This window comes from Fukomys damarensis, unplaced genomic scaffold, assembly GCF_012274545.1.
Source record: "Fukomys damarensis isolate Sample0158 unplaced genomic scaffold, DMR_v1.0_HiC HiC_scaffold_7, whole genome shotgun sequence".
Taxonomy (NCBI): domain Eukaryota; kingdom Metazoa; phylum Chordata; class Mammalia; order Rodentia; family Bathyergidae; genus Fukomys; species Fukomys damarensis.
In genome coordinates, this window is record NW_022900919.1 from 19,361,569 (window position 1) to 19,378,229 (window position 16,661).

Sequence of the window (16,661 nt, forward strand, 5' to 3'; positions counted from 1 at the left end):
AAAAAAAAAAAAAAAAAAAAAAAAAAAAAGGATATAGTTCAGTATGAAAGCCCTGGGTTAAATTCTTGGGAATGGAGGGAGAAAAAAAAAAAAGACAAACTACCAATTATCAATTGCTTATGTTGCTCAGTTATTGTAACAACTCATCTTTCAATACTCTTCAGTGTTCAAGATATCTGGCACACATCTGTAATCCCAGCATTCAGGAGGTTGAGGCAGGAGGACTGCTGTAAGTATAAAGCCAGCCTGGGCTACATAGTGAGTTCAAGGCCATCCTGAACTACATAGCAAGACCCTGTCCCCAAAACACCAAAGTTAAAAAAAAAAAAGTTAAGTTAAAAAAATTGACTGTGATGAATGTCACTCAATTGTACACTTCTAATAGGTGAACTATGTAAATTATTTCTCAATAACCCTGTTCACACAAATTAAGAATTGAATTGTTTTACTGAATGCTCATTTTTTCTAAACTTCAGTGCAATCTACTAAAAAATTAAACTGCTGAGTAGCCAGGCACAGTGGCACATACCCGTAATTCCAGCACTCAGGAGGCTGAGGCAGGAGTATTGCCCCAGGTCCGAGGCCATCCTAGGCTACATAATGAGTTCAAGGCCAGCCTGAACTACAAAGGGAGACCCTGCCTCAAAAAACAAAGAAATCAAAAGGACAACTGGAAAACAAACAAACTCCTAAGAGTAAATTACTTTTGCATGTCTGTTTGAGAAAAGAGGAATTAAGTGTGAATGATTTTTTTGTTCTTTGAGACTGGGTCTTGCTAAATTGCTGAGGCTCAAATTTACAATCCTCCTCCTTCAGACTCCCAGACTGCTTTATTAATGTGCCAATAGACACAAAAGTAGAAAAGTTAGAGCTGAAGCCTGAAGGTAAATTTGCTGACTCTATCTCCTCTTGGGTTTCATCCAGTCCCCAGTTAAGTATTTCAAAACTTAGTCATAAATAAAACACGATAAACAAGCATGGTGGTACACGCCTGTAATCCCAGCACTCAGAAGGCTGCGGCAGGAGGATCTCCATGAGTTCAAGGTCAGCCTGAGCTACACAGTGAGTTCAGGGCCATCCTGAACTACAAAATAAGACTGTCTCCGCGCCTACCTCACATGCGAAAGGTCCTGAGTTCCATCCCTGGTACAGGAATAAAAAGGGGAGGGAGGGGGTAATGATGTATTTTTCTCAAGCGATGTTCTTGGAAAATTCAATTTGACGTGAACATTGAATAAGCCCTCACGTGGTAGTATCTATAATTTCTCATTATTTTCCCCATTTTTCGAGTGATTGTCTTCAGATCTATGGAATGCTGAGCATCCGCTCCCGGTTGGATCCCAGACAACCCTGGAGCAAAATAATTTTGAGAGAGAATGTTTTCAGACTCCCTGGGCTGGGGTAACTTTGAGAAGCTGACCTTCTCTCTCTAGGGAAAAGTGTGGTTAATCAAAACGATTAAAGAAAGTGACTTTGGGCCGGGGATTTAGCCTAGGGGCACCGCGCCTGTAAAGTTGGAAGTTTGATTCGCGGTGCCACAAAAAAAGAAACTGACTTCAAACATTCAGGTTCTCAGGCACACTCCCCACCGTCGCTTTATCTGGAGGCCTGAGACGCAAGGGTAGTGTCACACAACGGCACAGAAATGGAGGGGTTCAGAAAGAGATCAGAAGGGCCAGGGATTTAGCTCAGTGGTTCCGCCGCCTGCCTCACAAGCGCAAGGTCCCGAAAGCGGTCAAAGAAGGGCAGGGATCTTGACAGAGGCTTGGGGCCGCCCCAGTCCCGGAAAGAGGCCAAGTACTGTGAGGGTCCTGACTGCAGGAGCCCGAAGACATCAGCGAGTTGTGCCCCCGGATGTTAAGGAGCCAAGGGCCAGGGGCCAAGGGGGAAGGAAGAGGACACGGACGCCGTGACCGGGCGTGGCGAAACCGGACCGCACTCACGAAACGCTGGTAGAAGCGGACCAGCCGCGGCTTCCCGTGGTTGTTGAAAACCAAAATCGCCTGAATCATCTTTGCCAGCCAAGCTCCTCTCCGTACCACCTGCTCCAGGCAAGCACCTCCTTCCGACAAAACACGGACACTTCCGGTGGGTGCTTTCCTAAGAGCGCTCCCGGAAACTTAGCCCGGTATCGGAAAGGTCCGGCCTCGCAAGCTCCCGGGAGCCGGGGGTGTGGGGGTGGGGGAGGGTCCTCTCTTGGTTAGGGCAGTGAGGACACAGACGAGCCGGGTCTGTGCCCCTCACCTAGACCGACCGCTAACCCTAGAATCCAGGCAGATTTAGGCAATCTTTAATGCAAATCCATGTCAAAGATACCGGCTATCACAAATCGGTACAGCTCTTGGTTCTGCTTTCTCTGACCCAGCGTGGGTGCTCTAGAGCTATGCTGGGCGGTGATGAAGAAAAGCCCTAGGACTGTGTGACTGGTGGAACGGCAGACTCAGGGTTTACAGTGCTAGAGTTTATAATAAATGATTGTGGTGTGAGAAAAGGGTTAGACTGCCGAACGTGCATCTCCGCAGTGTTATTATTACTGGGGAAAATGGGAAGCAAATTACTTATTCTAAAATGAGAAAGTGGTTTTTAAAAATGGTTAAATACGTTGTCTATATGCATATGAGAAATTCAAAATAGTTATTCAAAATCATGCTGTGAAAGATTTATTATGATACGGGGAAACGTTCATGAGCTATCTGTTAAGAGCATGAAGTACATACGGGGACATTTTGTCTACATTAAAAATAAATGCAATAAAATGTGACAGCAGTGTCATCTGATGGAACAGCATCGTCGGGGTGTTTGTTCAGCATAGGCCTTAGAACCACATTGCCTTGATTCTGGCTGTTGATGGCAGAACATCTCCAGAACAGCCCATCGTATTAGTTCTCTTCAATGCAAGACTGGAAAATGATCCCCTTGCCAGTTGTTAAAAACGCAAAAGGAGTTAATACTTGTATGCACTTGGAACAGTGCCAGGCACATAATTGAGTTGCCACATTAATGATTTTAAAACATCTTTGCAGGATGGAATTATAGATTTTTTTCTCCAATAAATGTATATTGCTTTTGTAGCTAGAGTTTTTTAATAAATAAAAATCTAAAAGGTAATTGCACTGAAAATTGAAAAAAAAGTTCAAATGTGGAGGAATACCACAGAATATTCTAAAACAATGGCGAGAAACTAGCTCCACCAACTAATTAAATCTACAATGGTTTGAATTGTTCTTTTTTTTAATTTTTATTCATTTCAATGGTTTGAATTTTAGCTAAAGGGGCTGGGGATGTAGCTCAGTAGGTGCCGCACCTGCCTTGAATTGCAGCTAAAGTGAACCTTACCAAATATAGTAATTTAGACAAAATAATTTTAATATGTGATATAGGAGACATCATGATTTGACGGGAGGAAGGAATTAGGTAAGTACTGTTAAGATAACTGGTTAGCAATTTGAAAATAAGCAATGAAAATAAAGCTTTTGCACATAAGGAGGGGAGGGAGATTGAGGAAGGGATGAGACCAAATAAAATAAAATTTATTTTTTAAAATAAGCAGTTGTTATCTCACTGAATACCTTCCTATAAAAAGGGCAAGTAGAATAAAGAGCTTAGTATAAAACTGAATACTAAGCTGGGGATTTAGCTCAGTGGTTCCGCCGCCTGCCTTGCAAGCACAAGGAACCCGAGTTCAATCCCCAGTACAAAAAATAAAACAAAAAACAAAAAAGTGAATACTAACAAAAGAAGAAAATGAAATTGAATATCTGAAAAAAGAATATGTATTATCTTGGAGACAATAAAAAAAAGCACATAACAGCTATATCTATATAAAGATTTAAATTTGTGTGTAAAAAATTTTTAATGGAAAAGTTAAAATACAGCAAATGGTCACATTATAACTGATAAATCAAAAAGTTTAGGAACCCCCCCAGTAGAAAAACATGCAGAGGAGTAACAGAAGAAACAGAGCAGGAAATGAAAAAAAACTTTTAAGTTCACTCTAAAGTGAGAGGAAGCTGGGGATTTAGCTCAGTGGTTCTGCCTTTTGCCTCACAAGCACAAGGTACCAAAATCAATATTTACAAAAAAAAATAAATAAACTGGGGGGAAAGCAAATTAAAATATATTACAGTATTACTTTCACCTTATCAAATATAATTTTTAAATGTTTTGATATCTAATTCTGGCAAAAGTGGCATTAAAATGGTTCTCTCATACACTCTGCTGGTGAAACTACAACTTAGAACAACCTTTGAGGAAGCTATTTGGCAACAAGATATTTTGTAATTTTTAATTTTATTAGTATATGCTTGCAGTTCATGAAGTTTATAATCATCTTGGGGAGTGGTTACATGTACATAATAAGAATTTTACAAAACATTCCTAGATTCCAGTAATCTGACTCCTGAGAATCTGTTCCTAAATGATGGAAAAATACAAATGTGTGGTTGAGAAGCCGCTTGAAGACCATAGCATCTTCAGCACTTTTTGAAACAATTATATCAATTTAAATACCCAAATATTGGACCACAGCAGAACTATTCAACAATAATCAATCTTAAAACTGATAGATAAGGGCCGTGGATTTAGCTCAGTGGTTCCGCCGCCTGCCTTGCAAGTGTCAAGGACCCGAGTTCGATCCCTGGTACCAAAACAAAAACAAAAACAAAAAAACTGATAGATAATAGAAAGCAGGGTGGCAGATCTTTCTCAAAGGGAATGGGATCAAGAGATGGAGGCAGTTGGAGGGAGGGGAAGGACAGAGATGAAAAAGGGAATGAAGTATACAAGGAATGTAAACATTATTTGCTGCAAACAGGCACTAATAAAAAAGTGAAAGAAAGAAAGTTCAAAACTCATAAGCAAACATCCTTTTTTAAAAAAATGATGGTTATACGCCCACTTGAGGTGGTGGATGCCTGTAAATCCCAGCTACCCAAGAGATTGAGGCAGGAGTCCTCCCCAAGTTGTAGGCCATCCTGGGCAATTTAGCACTACCCTGTTGAACTAAAAAATAAAGAGGGCTGGGGATTTAGCGCAGTGGCACCTCACCTGCCTCGCAAGCACAGGTAGTTTGATCCCCGGTAGAAAGAAATAAATAAATAGATAATAAGAGACTGGAGCTGTAACTTAGTGTTAGAGCCTTTGACTCACCTGCACAAGGCCCTGGGTTTCATTCCCAATCTCACACACACACACACACACACACACACACACACACGTGTGAAGACTACAGCAATATGAAGCAATTAACATTAATGGAACAAGTAATATCCAATTTTATATGTAGGCATATTTTTTAAAAACATCAAAAATTATGAACATGACTGAATAAAATTATGGGCCTTTTATTCCTATCCACAGTGCCAGGATGAGTCCTGAGTCCCCACACCACCTCTGAGACGTAGCGGTTTTCCCTACTCTCGTCCTTATCCTGGGGAAGAGGATCTTACCTCAATTTCCCTACCTGCTAGCCTGGAGCCCTGCTGTCATCCTCGGTCCACTTGGATTTCCCTTCCCCAAGTGGCTGATTTTAGCTCCCTCCACTTCTGGGATAAACTGGGCTTCTGCACAGAGGGCTGGTTGCCCAGAACCTTCCCACCACAGCCTCTGTCTTTGCCAAATCTGGATGGCATTCTTGACCCATTCCTCTCTCCACCTCCTGTTTATTCTCCTCCTATCTTCTGCTCCCCATCTTCCCTGTCGCTGCTGTCACCCATCCCCTAGACAACTGTAGTGACTTCTTGATAAGCTCATCACCTCCCATTTGTCTGGTATCCTCCGAGCTCTGAAAGAGGCAAATCAGACCTTGCCCTCCCCACAGGCCCACTAGCTTTTAGGTGGTCAGGCCAAAGTCCCCAAAGCCTTATCAGGCCTGAAGGTCCCATGCCTCACTGCCAACCTCCTCTCAAACATTCCCTCCCTCCAAGCTCCAGCTTCAATGGCTCTTCCCTTCCTGAAGCCTCTCCAAGACCTCAAGCCCTTTTTGTCATTTCAGGACTCCCCCCAGACACCCTGGGCCTCCTTGTTTGGAATGGTGGCCTGCTCCTGAGTTTGTCATACCCCTTGACTCCAGTATTTGGGTAGCAGAGTGTCCCCTCTGGGAGCCTCTACCCCAAATCAAAGTCCCCAGGTCCCCTCCTGTTCACCTGCCTCCCTGACTACCCCCAAGGCCAAGGTCCCAGCATGAGTTGCATGTAAGTCACCCCCATTTGAACACAGGACACCAGTGAAGTGGCTCCCACGTCCTCTGGCTCCTTTGTGTGAGACCCTTCAGTAGGCAAAGGAAGCAGAGGACAATAGAAGGCATATAACTGTGCCTTTGACAGCTCTGGATCTGAGTCCCGGTTCTGCCACTAGGCAGGTTGCTTAACCTCACTGAGCTCCTTTTTTTTCCTCTGTTAATATACACATGAAAACAGATTAGTCCAGGAGTAAAGAATGTAGGCTTTGAAATCCGTATGGGCTTAAATTCCTCCGTCTGGTATGGACTATCTGTGGAGCATGAATCTTCAGATTCACATGGAAAAACAGATAATAATCACAGGCACCTGACAGGACTGTGGGACACTTAAGGAAGACAGTGAATAAAGTATTTAGCCCAAGGACTGTACCAGGTAGAACTCAGTCATCAGTGGCTGTGTTAATCCTGGAAAGCAGCTGGCCCTGCATTAGAAACATGAAGGTGACTCAGTAATTACTAGTTCAACATCACTTCCCCTTTTCCCCAGGTCAGGCAGGATCCACAAGCCATGGACATGGAGATTTCAACCCAGGACACGGAGACTCTGGGAAGCATCAAGATCCAGGTGTGTGCCCGCTCCCCAGCAAGGCAGTGTTCACAGGCAAAGCCAAATGTCTTCCCTCCTCTAGGTGTGATTCCCAGCTGGGGGGAATCACTAACACCTGACAAGCACACAGTCTCTGTGGGGGAATTCTTTCTTGAATATTTCCTTGTTCATAAAAAGTTCTCTGAGTATAAAACAAAAACAGAGGCAATAACAAAAATGTGGCCCAGGGCTTGGGACATAGCTCAGTGGTTAGTGCTTATTGAGTGTGTACTGTACTTGGCCCTGGGCTCCATCCCCAGCACCACAAAAATGAACAGACGTGGACAGGCAAAGTGAGTCTGAAGACCCTGACTGGCCAGCTGCACCAGGACAACAGCCAGGGGAGGTGAGAGGACAGGAACCTCAATGGGACGTGGATCAGAGGAATAAAGAACTGGCACCTCAGGCATGGGGTGGGGAGGAAAAGGGGAAGCTGAGGCCAGGAGAGCAGAGGCTGCAACACAGTGCTAGGAAAGGCCTGGGCAGGGTGAGCAGAGAAGAACAAGAATAGTGAGAGAGGGGCCACTAATTTCCCTTGGAACTTCTGCATTTAGACAAGGGGTACCCCCAAATCTGTACCAAGTCTGGGTCCTCTCCGACTGTCCTGAAACAAGGCTGCCGCCAAGGGAAAATGTCCAAGGAGGCTAAGACTTGCATCCAAAGAGGATTCCCCTGCCCCACAAGCCAGAGCCCGGGGTCCCTTGGCCAATGTCAGGGTCTTGGATTTGATTTCGGCTGAGCTAAAAGGTTTACAGAGATGGCCATAGGAAGAATCAGGTAAGGCTTGCTGGCCGGCTCTATCCAGCTCCAGGGTGGAAGATTGTGGGGGAAAATTCCCAAGGGTGCTATAGAAGATGCAGCAGACCAGAGGCATGCGTGGCCCAAGACGTCAGTCATCCTGGAGAAAAGCAAAGGGGCAGAGTGAAGACAGGAACACAGCACACTACACAGAGGTCTTCTGTGTCATCGGACACACGAGCCCCTTGGTACTCCTAGGGCCCTGGGCACCTGCTCTGGCCTCACGGCATTACTTGGCAGCTCCTCGGTTTGTAGGAAGGAGCCCACACATTCCTCACTTCCTGCCCCCACTTTCTCTGGTGCATCATCATCTGCATCACCAAGACCAAGAGCCCATTTTCTATGACTTCTATGCTCTAAATGTTCCATTTGGGGCCTCTGGACATCAATTCAAATCTTTGGGTGAAATATTCTTCAGAAAAATGACCATGAATAGGCTTCAGATCAACTGGGGGGCCATCCCTCATTCTACCCCCAAACACACCCCGTACAAAATTCCTGCCATGATGTGCAACCACAACCACACCCCAGTCCGACACACAATGGTCCCCTCCCCTTTACATACCCACTCCTCGTCCTCTGCCCCATCTCCTTCCTCTCGGATCTCCACCACAGCCCCCTGTGAAGACTTTTGAGCCATGATGTTGTCTGTCCAGGCTGCCCCTGTCTTTCTGTCACCAGCAAAATTACACTTGGTCACGGTTCCAGCCTCCAGTTTCGCTAATGATTCTGAAAGAATGACAAATCAAATGTCCCTTCTCCCTGAGGCAGAATAGTGGATGCTGTGGCTGTTCTGGTGGGGTCTCCTAGGCCTAGGTATGGTCAGTGAGGCCCTAGGGGGATCCCCAAGACACTAGATACCAGAGTCAGCCACAAGAATTGAGGGATGCGAGGTACCCTAGCATGTGCAGGCTGATGTCCCCAGAGCGCTTGTACAGGGACTTGGGACTAAATCTCAAAGGGCCATCTGGTTCCATGGGAGTCTAAACACAAGGGCAGGGGGGAGCATCAGACCAGTGTGAGGCCATGCTGCTCACCTAGGAAGGGGCCATCACCCCGTGTTTTCAGCTGCACCCTGGCCCCCAGCTCGAGCTCCATTGCCTCCATCTCTGCCTCGGGCATCCAGAAGGCCACTGTCTGGTTGGGTGTGAGGCTCTCGGTCAGTGGTAGCAGCTCGGGCTTATTCACCAGTCTCTTCAGCGCCTCGGGTGTGAGCAGGTCGGTGTCCCCCTTGGCTTCCACCTCTGCAGACACAGCATGCAACCGTAACTGCTGGGACAGCAAGCACTCTCCTGGGGCGCCGTAGGAGCCTGGGAGGGCTGAGTGTCACACACTCATGGCCACCTATAAGGCCGGACTTGGTACCCATTCGGCAGAGCTCTCAAGGACATCCACTGTGGCGGTTTCAATGAAAAAAAGTATAAAAGCACTTGGCAGTCTCTGGCATATAGTAAACCCTCCATGAGAACTGACATGCCAAGGCTGACAGGATCTGAGAAACTGGCTCAAGGTCACACAGCAAAGGAGAAGGCAAGATTCAAACAGACAACACACACTTCTGCCTTCCCACAGAGACCCCTGGGCCAGGCAGGGTCTCTCAAGGCTCTTGGCATCTCCCTGACTGGAGTGGGTTCTGTTGGAACCAGAATCGAAGTTGTGGGCCCCATACTCCCTGCTGGTTTGACTATCCTGGCCCCAGCAGAGTTCACCAGCTCAGGGACCAAACCAAGCTCTTTGCCTACAGATGCCCGGGTGGAGGCGGGCGCTCCCAGGCTAAGAAGTGCAGCCCCGCTCCATGAGAGCCTCACAAGAACCTGCAGGAAGGCGTGCGCGGCCACTCCCAGCTCAGTGATCCCAGAGCTGGCCCCACAGCTGCCCTCTCCCCCAAATCCCCAGTCAGCCGAGCCCTGCCTAGGAGGCGTGCCCCCAGAACACCAGCCACCTTCCCCGTAGCCACAGCCACACAGTCAGGGACATGCTGTGGGTTTCCCCCGGTACCTGTTCACACAGGACTTCCAAACTGCTCCTTCTCCTCCACCCTCTGCCCCGCCAAGGCAAACAAGCCCTCTCACCTACAGAGCCAAACAACAGCCACCTTCCCGACCCCACCCACCTGTCAGCTGCCTTTGCCTTCCTGAAGCCTACCCTCCTCTCTGGTCTCAAAGGGCAAGAGGTTCCTCCTCCTGCTTCAGGTTCCTCCATCTGGGCTCCAGGACTCTACGCACAAGCATGTGCGTGTGTACACACAACACACACACACACACACATATGCACGCGCACAGCCCCGCTCAGGAACCTGTCTCTCGCTCCCCACTTCTGAGCTTTCCCCAGCTCCTTCCTGTGTTCTGACTTTGGCACTCATGGCTTCCTGCCACTCCCAGCAGTGTCCCCAGGAACCTGCTCACTAGGACCCTCCGATGTTCACACTCCTGGGCTCTCTGAGCCACAGGTGGTACCTGCTCCTCACTCCTGCTGCCCCGGGCACCTTCCTCCTCCTTCAGACCTCTCCAGTGGCTCCCTCTCCAGCTCCTTATGACACTCTGCGCCCTCTTGGGCCACTTCTCTCCTCCTCCAGGTGACCCTACACACTTCCATACCTTCCCTCTCTACTGCTGACAACCCCACCTGTCCTGCCAGTGAGCCCTCTCTTCGAGTTCCAGAACTTTGCTCCCCAGGGGAAAGACTGCGGGTGACTCTAAGTCAGCATGTTCTGAACAGCTCTTCTCCCCAAACCTGCTCCTTGTACATCGAAGCCCTGTAGTTTCCCGTCACCTGGGCCAGAACCCATGCCTCGGCATATGCTTCCCAGCTTCTGTCTCAGGATTAAGCACCCTGCTCTAGGGCTCCCCTAGGCTATTACTGCCTGGGTGCAGAGCCCTGCAAGCTGCAGTCCCAGGCCTGTCCCCTACTCTATAGGCCAGAGAACATGTCCAGTTCAGGACCCATCCTGCTCATCTGTGGACCCTCAGCACAGGCACTGGCCTATGACCAGGCTCAGTGAGGGTTCGGGAAAAAATGAGCAGCTGAATGCATGACTGAATAAAAAGCTTCCCATTCAGCTCTAACCCCTCACACCCAGGGCAAACAGCACAGAGACTGCTCTGCAGCCAAACTGTGAAGAGGAATGAGGGTGCAGGGCCTGTTATGATCTGCATGTGCCCCATACATACCATTTATAGGCTGAAACTTAATCACCAACGTGAGAGTGCACCCGCACCTTGCACAAAGGAAGTTAACATCCAAAGTCAGCCCGGCACGGTAGCAGATACCTGTAATCCCAGCACTCAAGATGATGAAACAGGAGGTTGGCCACGAGTTCAGAGGCCAGCATGAGCTACACACTGAGTTCAAAGGCAGGTTGAACTACACAGCAACACTTGCTTCAAAAAACAAAAAGCCCAAAGCCAAGGCTGCGGAGGATTCCGCCGGACTGCAGCAAGTTACAGGACTAAGGAAGGCAAGTCTAGCCCTTGGGCCAAGGTGGGACATGAAGGTCCTCTGAGTAATTGTGGAGCAGGAAAGGAGCTCAGACACCAGCATCAAGGGCAACCCATGCAGAGAAGCCACTTTCTGTGGGCCTGGAGGCCGAGGTAGTAAGGGCCATGGGTACCTACTGTAGGATGACATGAGGAAGCCAGTGTTCACCTTCCTGGTGGCGCTGAAGTTGGGCTCGATTTCTTTCCCCTGGGGGTCGAATCTTCGGTGATGGATGCGGCCAGGCCGGATATACAACACATAGTAGCGCTCCTGGGCAGGCAGAGACAAGGTGAGGGGCTCTTTACCACCTACTCCCGACACACACGCACACACATGCACATCCACAGTGGCTCTGGCCACAGCCTCACAGCCTCACACCCTGCCCAGAATCCCACCTTGGCTCCAACAGTGCAGATGCCCCCATTCACACACACATTCATTCATGTGTTCACTGGAGCACCCGACACACTTGCTGCACCCGGAGCTCCTTTGCATGCTGGGATTCCATGACCGAGAAGGGCTCCCACACAGCCAGGGACAGTGGGCACTGCTAAGGTGCCACGGGAAAGGCACTGATGGAACTGTATACAAATCATTCCCAGCCTCTGAGCCTCAGTGTCCCTTGGCACCCAGGAACAAGGTGATCCTCTTTTTGGGAATGTTGTAGGTCCAGGGCCATGACAGAGCTGGGGCACTATGTGAAACAGGAAGTGAAAGAGCCTCTAAACCCTGCTGCAGGCTGTTCTGATCAAAGCAGGTAGAAGAGCTGTTCCCAGGGACTGAAGGAAAGGTGACCACTTCCCTGGGAACAAGGAAGGTGAAGTACCAAAGGGTGGAGATATCCACAAGTGTGGGAACAAAGTGTAGGAGGACTCAGAAAAAAGTCGGGTACAGGTCCACAGGCCCATGTGCGCGTGGGAGCCACGCAGGGCGCTGGGCAGCTTCATGGGACCCCAGGCTGGGAAGGCAGGTGGGATGCTGAGCTGGTATCCAGAGTTTGGGCTTATCTGATGGGCAAGGAGTCCCGAAAGGCCTAGGGACAGCAGTGAGACCCTCAGTGATGTTTTTCTGGAACCACGCAAGCCCAGGCCAGGCAGGGCACCTGCAATAAAAAGCATAACCCCAGGACAAAAGGGACATAGACATGGGAACCGAAGGCCCAGGCAGGGCAGCCTGAACACTCAGGCCAAGCTAGGTCTTCTCAGCTGTGACCCAGGCCCTCCCTGTGTCTGCTGCCCAGCATGGCCCTGTTTCCTGTCCACTTATTCATCCTGTTGGGTTGCTGATGTTGGACCCACTTCCCGCCCACTATGAGCCCCTCGGGAGAGGCTACATCTGTGTCTGGGCACTGGCAGAGCCTGAAACAAGGGGATACCTGTTGGGTGAAGTTGGGACACCTCAGTGGATGAGGGTGGCCCTGCAAGTGCCACTACCAAGGCTGCAAACTGACCTTCCTGCCGTGGGCATCCACGATGCTGTGTCGAGATACATCCACCAGCTCTCCCTCCACCAGCACGCCCTTTCCCCTAGGGACAAGAAGTAAAGAGGGATGCTGGTTCCATCGGTCACAGGAAAGAGCCACCACTGGAGTTCGGTGGCGCAGGTCAGAGCCTGCACTGGGACAGAGCATGTACCACCCAAGAGTCTCCTAGTACCCTACCCTCAGCAGGCCCAGTACTGAGTGGCGCCTCTCAGTGCTGAGTCTCCATCTCCCCCAGGGTCCCAAAGGCCAGACACTGCCCCAAGGATGGGGGAAGCCTATTAGGCCTTCAGATCTGGCTTATGGCCCCTCTTTCAGGGACATCGAGTCACCTTGACTAAAGCCTCAGTCTTCTTAACCACAAAATGGAGAGAAAAAGCCACCTTGCTGCACTCTTCAGATGACGGTGGAGGCTTCCATATGCAAAGGTGCTTTGTAAATTATTAAGTGCTTATTAAATACAATTTTTTAAATTTAAAGCAAGTTTTGCCGGGTGTGGTGACTCACACCTGTAATCCCAGCACTCGGGAGGCTGAGGCAGGAGGATCGTTGTGAGTTTGAGACCAGCCTGGGCTACAAAGTGAGTTCCAGGTCTGTCTCAACTACATAGTGAGACCTTGTCTCAAAAAACCAAAATAAATAAATAAATAAATAAATTTAAGCAAGTTGTGAGCAGGCACCTGAACTGCTACAAATTATCTTCCCTTTTCAATTATTTTTAAATATTTTCATATTATTCCTGTTCCCATTACCACCACCAGATCATAACCCAAGGAAATGATTATTGTCATTTACAGGCAGAGAACTTGAGACTCAGAAGTTTGGGAGTAGCCCAAGATCACACAGTCCCACAGTGAGAGAAGCTTGGCCTCCTCCCCACTTCCCAATTTGAGTTTTCATAAAAGCAAAACCTAAGGGCTTCCTTTTGGGAAACAGAAATGGAGCAGGGTTGGGGACAGCAGAAGGTGACAGAGGAGGAGGTGGGGTGCAGGAAGTGAAAATTCACCTACTTTACTTGCCTCTATTCACTCCCTCCCCTAATTCTTTTTAAAAACATTTAACTGACAAAGATTGTATACATTCCAGGGGTGCAACATGCTAACTTGATCACCATTCACACTGTGTGGTGATTGTTCAATTGTTACAATCACACATCTGCTGCCCCCTAGGCTGTCATTAGACACCAGAACCTGTTCCTGTTGAACCTCAAAGTCCATACCCTTTGGTCACCTTCCTTCCCCAGTCCCCAAACCTGAGAGCCAAGGTCACTCTGCTTCTGTGAGCTGGATGTTTTCCATGTTTCTACTGTATTTGTCTTTCTGAGTCTGGCTTATTTCTCATAGTATAATTTTGTTTTGTTTTCCATATTGAGGATTGAACCCAGACCTTTACACTTAGGGATTGAAACCGAATCTTTACACTGAGATGCATTCCCAGCCCTTTCGATTTACTTATTTATTTTGAGATAGGGTCTTGCTAAATTGATAAATTGTCCTGCCTGGGCTGAAATTGTCAATCCTTCTGACTCAGCCTCCAGAGTAACTGGGATTGTGGGCATAATTCTTTCAGGTTTGTCATTGTAAATGGAATAGTCTCATCCTCCTCAAAACCCTGGGCAGGGCCTGTGGCTCCGGATCTTCCGCACACACCGCCCACCTCCTGCATTTGTGCAAAGGCCCTGGGCACAGCAGCGTGCCAAGTGGTGAGAGCTGGTGGTGCCCGAGCACGGCCTTGGCAGCCCCGTCTGGGGGTCAAAAGAAAGAGATGCCGGAGGCGGCTTTGGCAGCCCTGATCCCCACCGTGACCCCCCACTGTCCCCACCCCGGACTTAGTTCGGCTCACCTACCCCTGGTGAGCGGAGGGGTCCCAGGCTCCCGGAAAATGAGCGCTGCGCACCGCCTTGTTCCCAAGCGCGCTGTCCTGGTAGATGCGGCTCATTCTCCGGATCGGATCACGGGACCAAGGAAGGGAAGAGACGCGCGGTGACCCGATCCTCCCGGCCTGCGATTCCGGAATGGCGCTCCCGGGCGGGGCTTAAAGGGCCAGTGCCGAGTTCCTTCTCCGGGCTGCGGGGAGCAGGGCGGGCTAGGAAGGGCGGAGTCGGGGCGTCCTTCTCTCCCTCTCACCTTCCTGGTCAGCTAAAAGGAAAGTCCTGCCCCAGTGCACACACAAAGGGGAAATTGAGGCTCGGAGAGCCAGAGAATGCTTCCTAGGGTCAGCTCTGAAGCAGGAAGTGGGTGTGGAAGCAGCCGGTAGGGTGGGTGGGGTGCGCGGTCAGCAACGCGCCGGTCGAGGCCCGCTGTGTGAGGACTGTCAGTGTCTTCCACACGCTGAGCCCCCACTTTGTCCCCTGGAACATGCAGTCCGAGGCAAGGAGGTCTAAAGATTCGTGAGCTCGCCCGCTCCGGCATAGCTGCTCTCTGCCCTCTTCTCACACTAGTTGCCCGGCTACACACACACACACACACACACACACACACACTGTGACTATCCTGTGTCCTTGGCACTTTGTTTTCAATTAACAATTTTGATAGTTTGTTTGTTTGTAGTTTTGTTCTGTTTTAAGACAGGGTCTTGTGATGTAGTTTAGGCTGTCCTTGAACTCACTATGTAGCACAGGTTGGCCTGGAATTTAGAGCACTCCTCCTGTCTCAGCTTCCAGAGTAATGGGATTACAGGCATGCACCACCACACTCAGCAACAATTTTTTAAGATTGTATTTTTACCACTGAATTGATATAAAGATGAATGTATTAATATTACATACTAAAACATTTTCTTCAGCCTAATTTATTTCTTCTGATTGTAGAAGAAATTGAAACATTTTTATGGGCAGAGAGTTTACACTGCCCTCTATAGTGGCCCCTGGGCATTGGTGCCTATTTCAGTTTTAGTTAATGAGGTCTGGGGTAATGGCCTTAGGGATTGTGGCTCAAAGGCCCTGGGGTTGACCCTCAGCATTGAAAAAATAGGGTTTTTTTGTTAAATTTTTTGGTGTTTACTTGGTACCAGGGATTGAACTCGGGACCTTGCACTTGTGAGGCAGGTGGCAGAACCACTGAGCTAAATCCCCAACTGAAAAAATAGTTTTTAATTGAACCAGGGATTTAGCTCAGTGGCACTGCGCCATATACAAAAAAAAAAAAAAAAAAAAAAAAAAAAAAGTTTTTAATTAATTAAACTGAAATAAAATTAAAATTCAGTTCCTCAGTCTGACTTGACATATGTCAAGTGCTCTGGAGCTACATGTGGTTGGAGGTCACCATTTTGGAGGACAGCGCAGATACAGAACAGTTCATCCTTGTTGTGCAAGGTTCCATTGGCCAGTACCACTACCTTTATCTCCTGCTTTTTGGAGGCTCTGCAACATTTTTTTTTGGCACTGGGGATTGAACTTGAGACCTTGCACTTCTGAGGCAGGTGGCAGAACCACTGAGCTAAACCCCTGGCCCTTCACACCCTCAGCACATCCTGCAGACCAGGCACCAGCAAGGCAGGTAATTGGAACAAGAAATTTTTTTTTTTCTTTTTGAGACAGGGTTTCACCATGTAGCCTAGGGTGGTCTCAAACTCAAGATGATCATTCTGCCTCAGCCTCCTGAGTGCTGGGATTATAGGCCTGCACCACCATACCTGGTTTAAGAAAAAAAATTTTTTGATATTTATTCCTAATAAAGCCAGTCATCATGAAGGAAAATTCAGAATAACACTGGACTTTCTTATGCCTAGTTTGCATTTATTGATGTCTTTCTATTACATTACAAAGCACAAGGTACACCAGGAGACAGTAGTAAGGATTTTTGAGGGGGTTGGGCTTGTTTTGTTTGTGGCACTAGGGTTCAAGCCCAGAAACTTGAGTTAGGCAAGTGCTCCCTCACTGAGCTACACCTCCAACCCTGAAATCATCCTAGACTCATATCATTTACTATTTGATTTCTACAGCCAACTTGCCTTTCTTTCTTTTTATTTTTTGGTACTGGAGCTGGAACTCGGAAACTTGCACTTGCGAGGCAGGCAATGGAACCACTGAGCTAAATCCCCAGCCCTGCCTTTCTTTAAAAAAATTTTTTTTTCAGTACTAG

The 16,661-nt window shown here is 48.3% G+C and overlaps 1 protein-coding gene across 4 annotated transcripts in view; it reads right to left on the bottom strand.

The window, feature by feature from the left end:
• Positions 1-15,006, bottom strand: part of LOC104860070 (AP-3 complex subunit sigma-2) — a 53,304-nt gene extending 38,298 nt beyond the window's left edge. The window contains exons 1-6 of one of the 4 annotated variants that reach the window (XM_010621072.3): positions 14,426-15,006; positions 12,550-12,625; positions 11,268-11,369; positions 8,660-8,891; positions 8,188-8,351; positions 5,041-7,722 (exon numbers count right to left, since the gene is read on the bottom strand). In XM_010621072.3, coding sequence (XP_010619374.1) covers positions 7,714-7,722; positions 8,188-8,351; positions 8,660-8,891; positions 11,268-11,369; positions 12,550-12,625; positions 14,426-14,517 — 675 coding nt within the window. In that variant the 5' untranslated portion in view covers positions 14,518-15,006 and the 3' untranslated portion in view covers positions 5,041-7,713. Of the gene's footprint in view, positions 1-1,943; positions 2,095-5,040; positions 7,723-8,187; positions 8,352-8,659; positions 8,892-11,236; positions 11,370-12,549; positions 12,626-14,425 lie in introns of those variants that run through there. The other 3 variants (XM_010621071.3, XM_019207052.2, XM_010621073.3) reach the window with 3 other exon arrangements.
• Between the last annotated feature and the right edge of the window lie 1,655 nt (positions 15,007-16,661).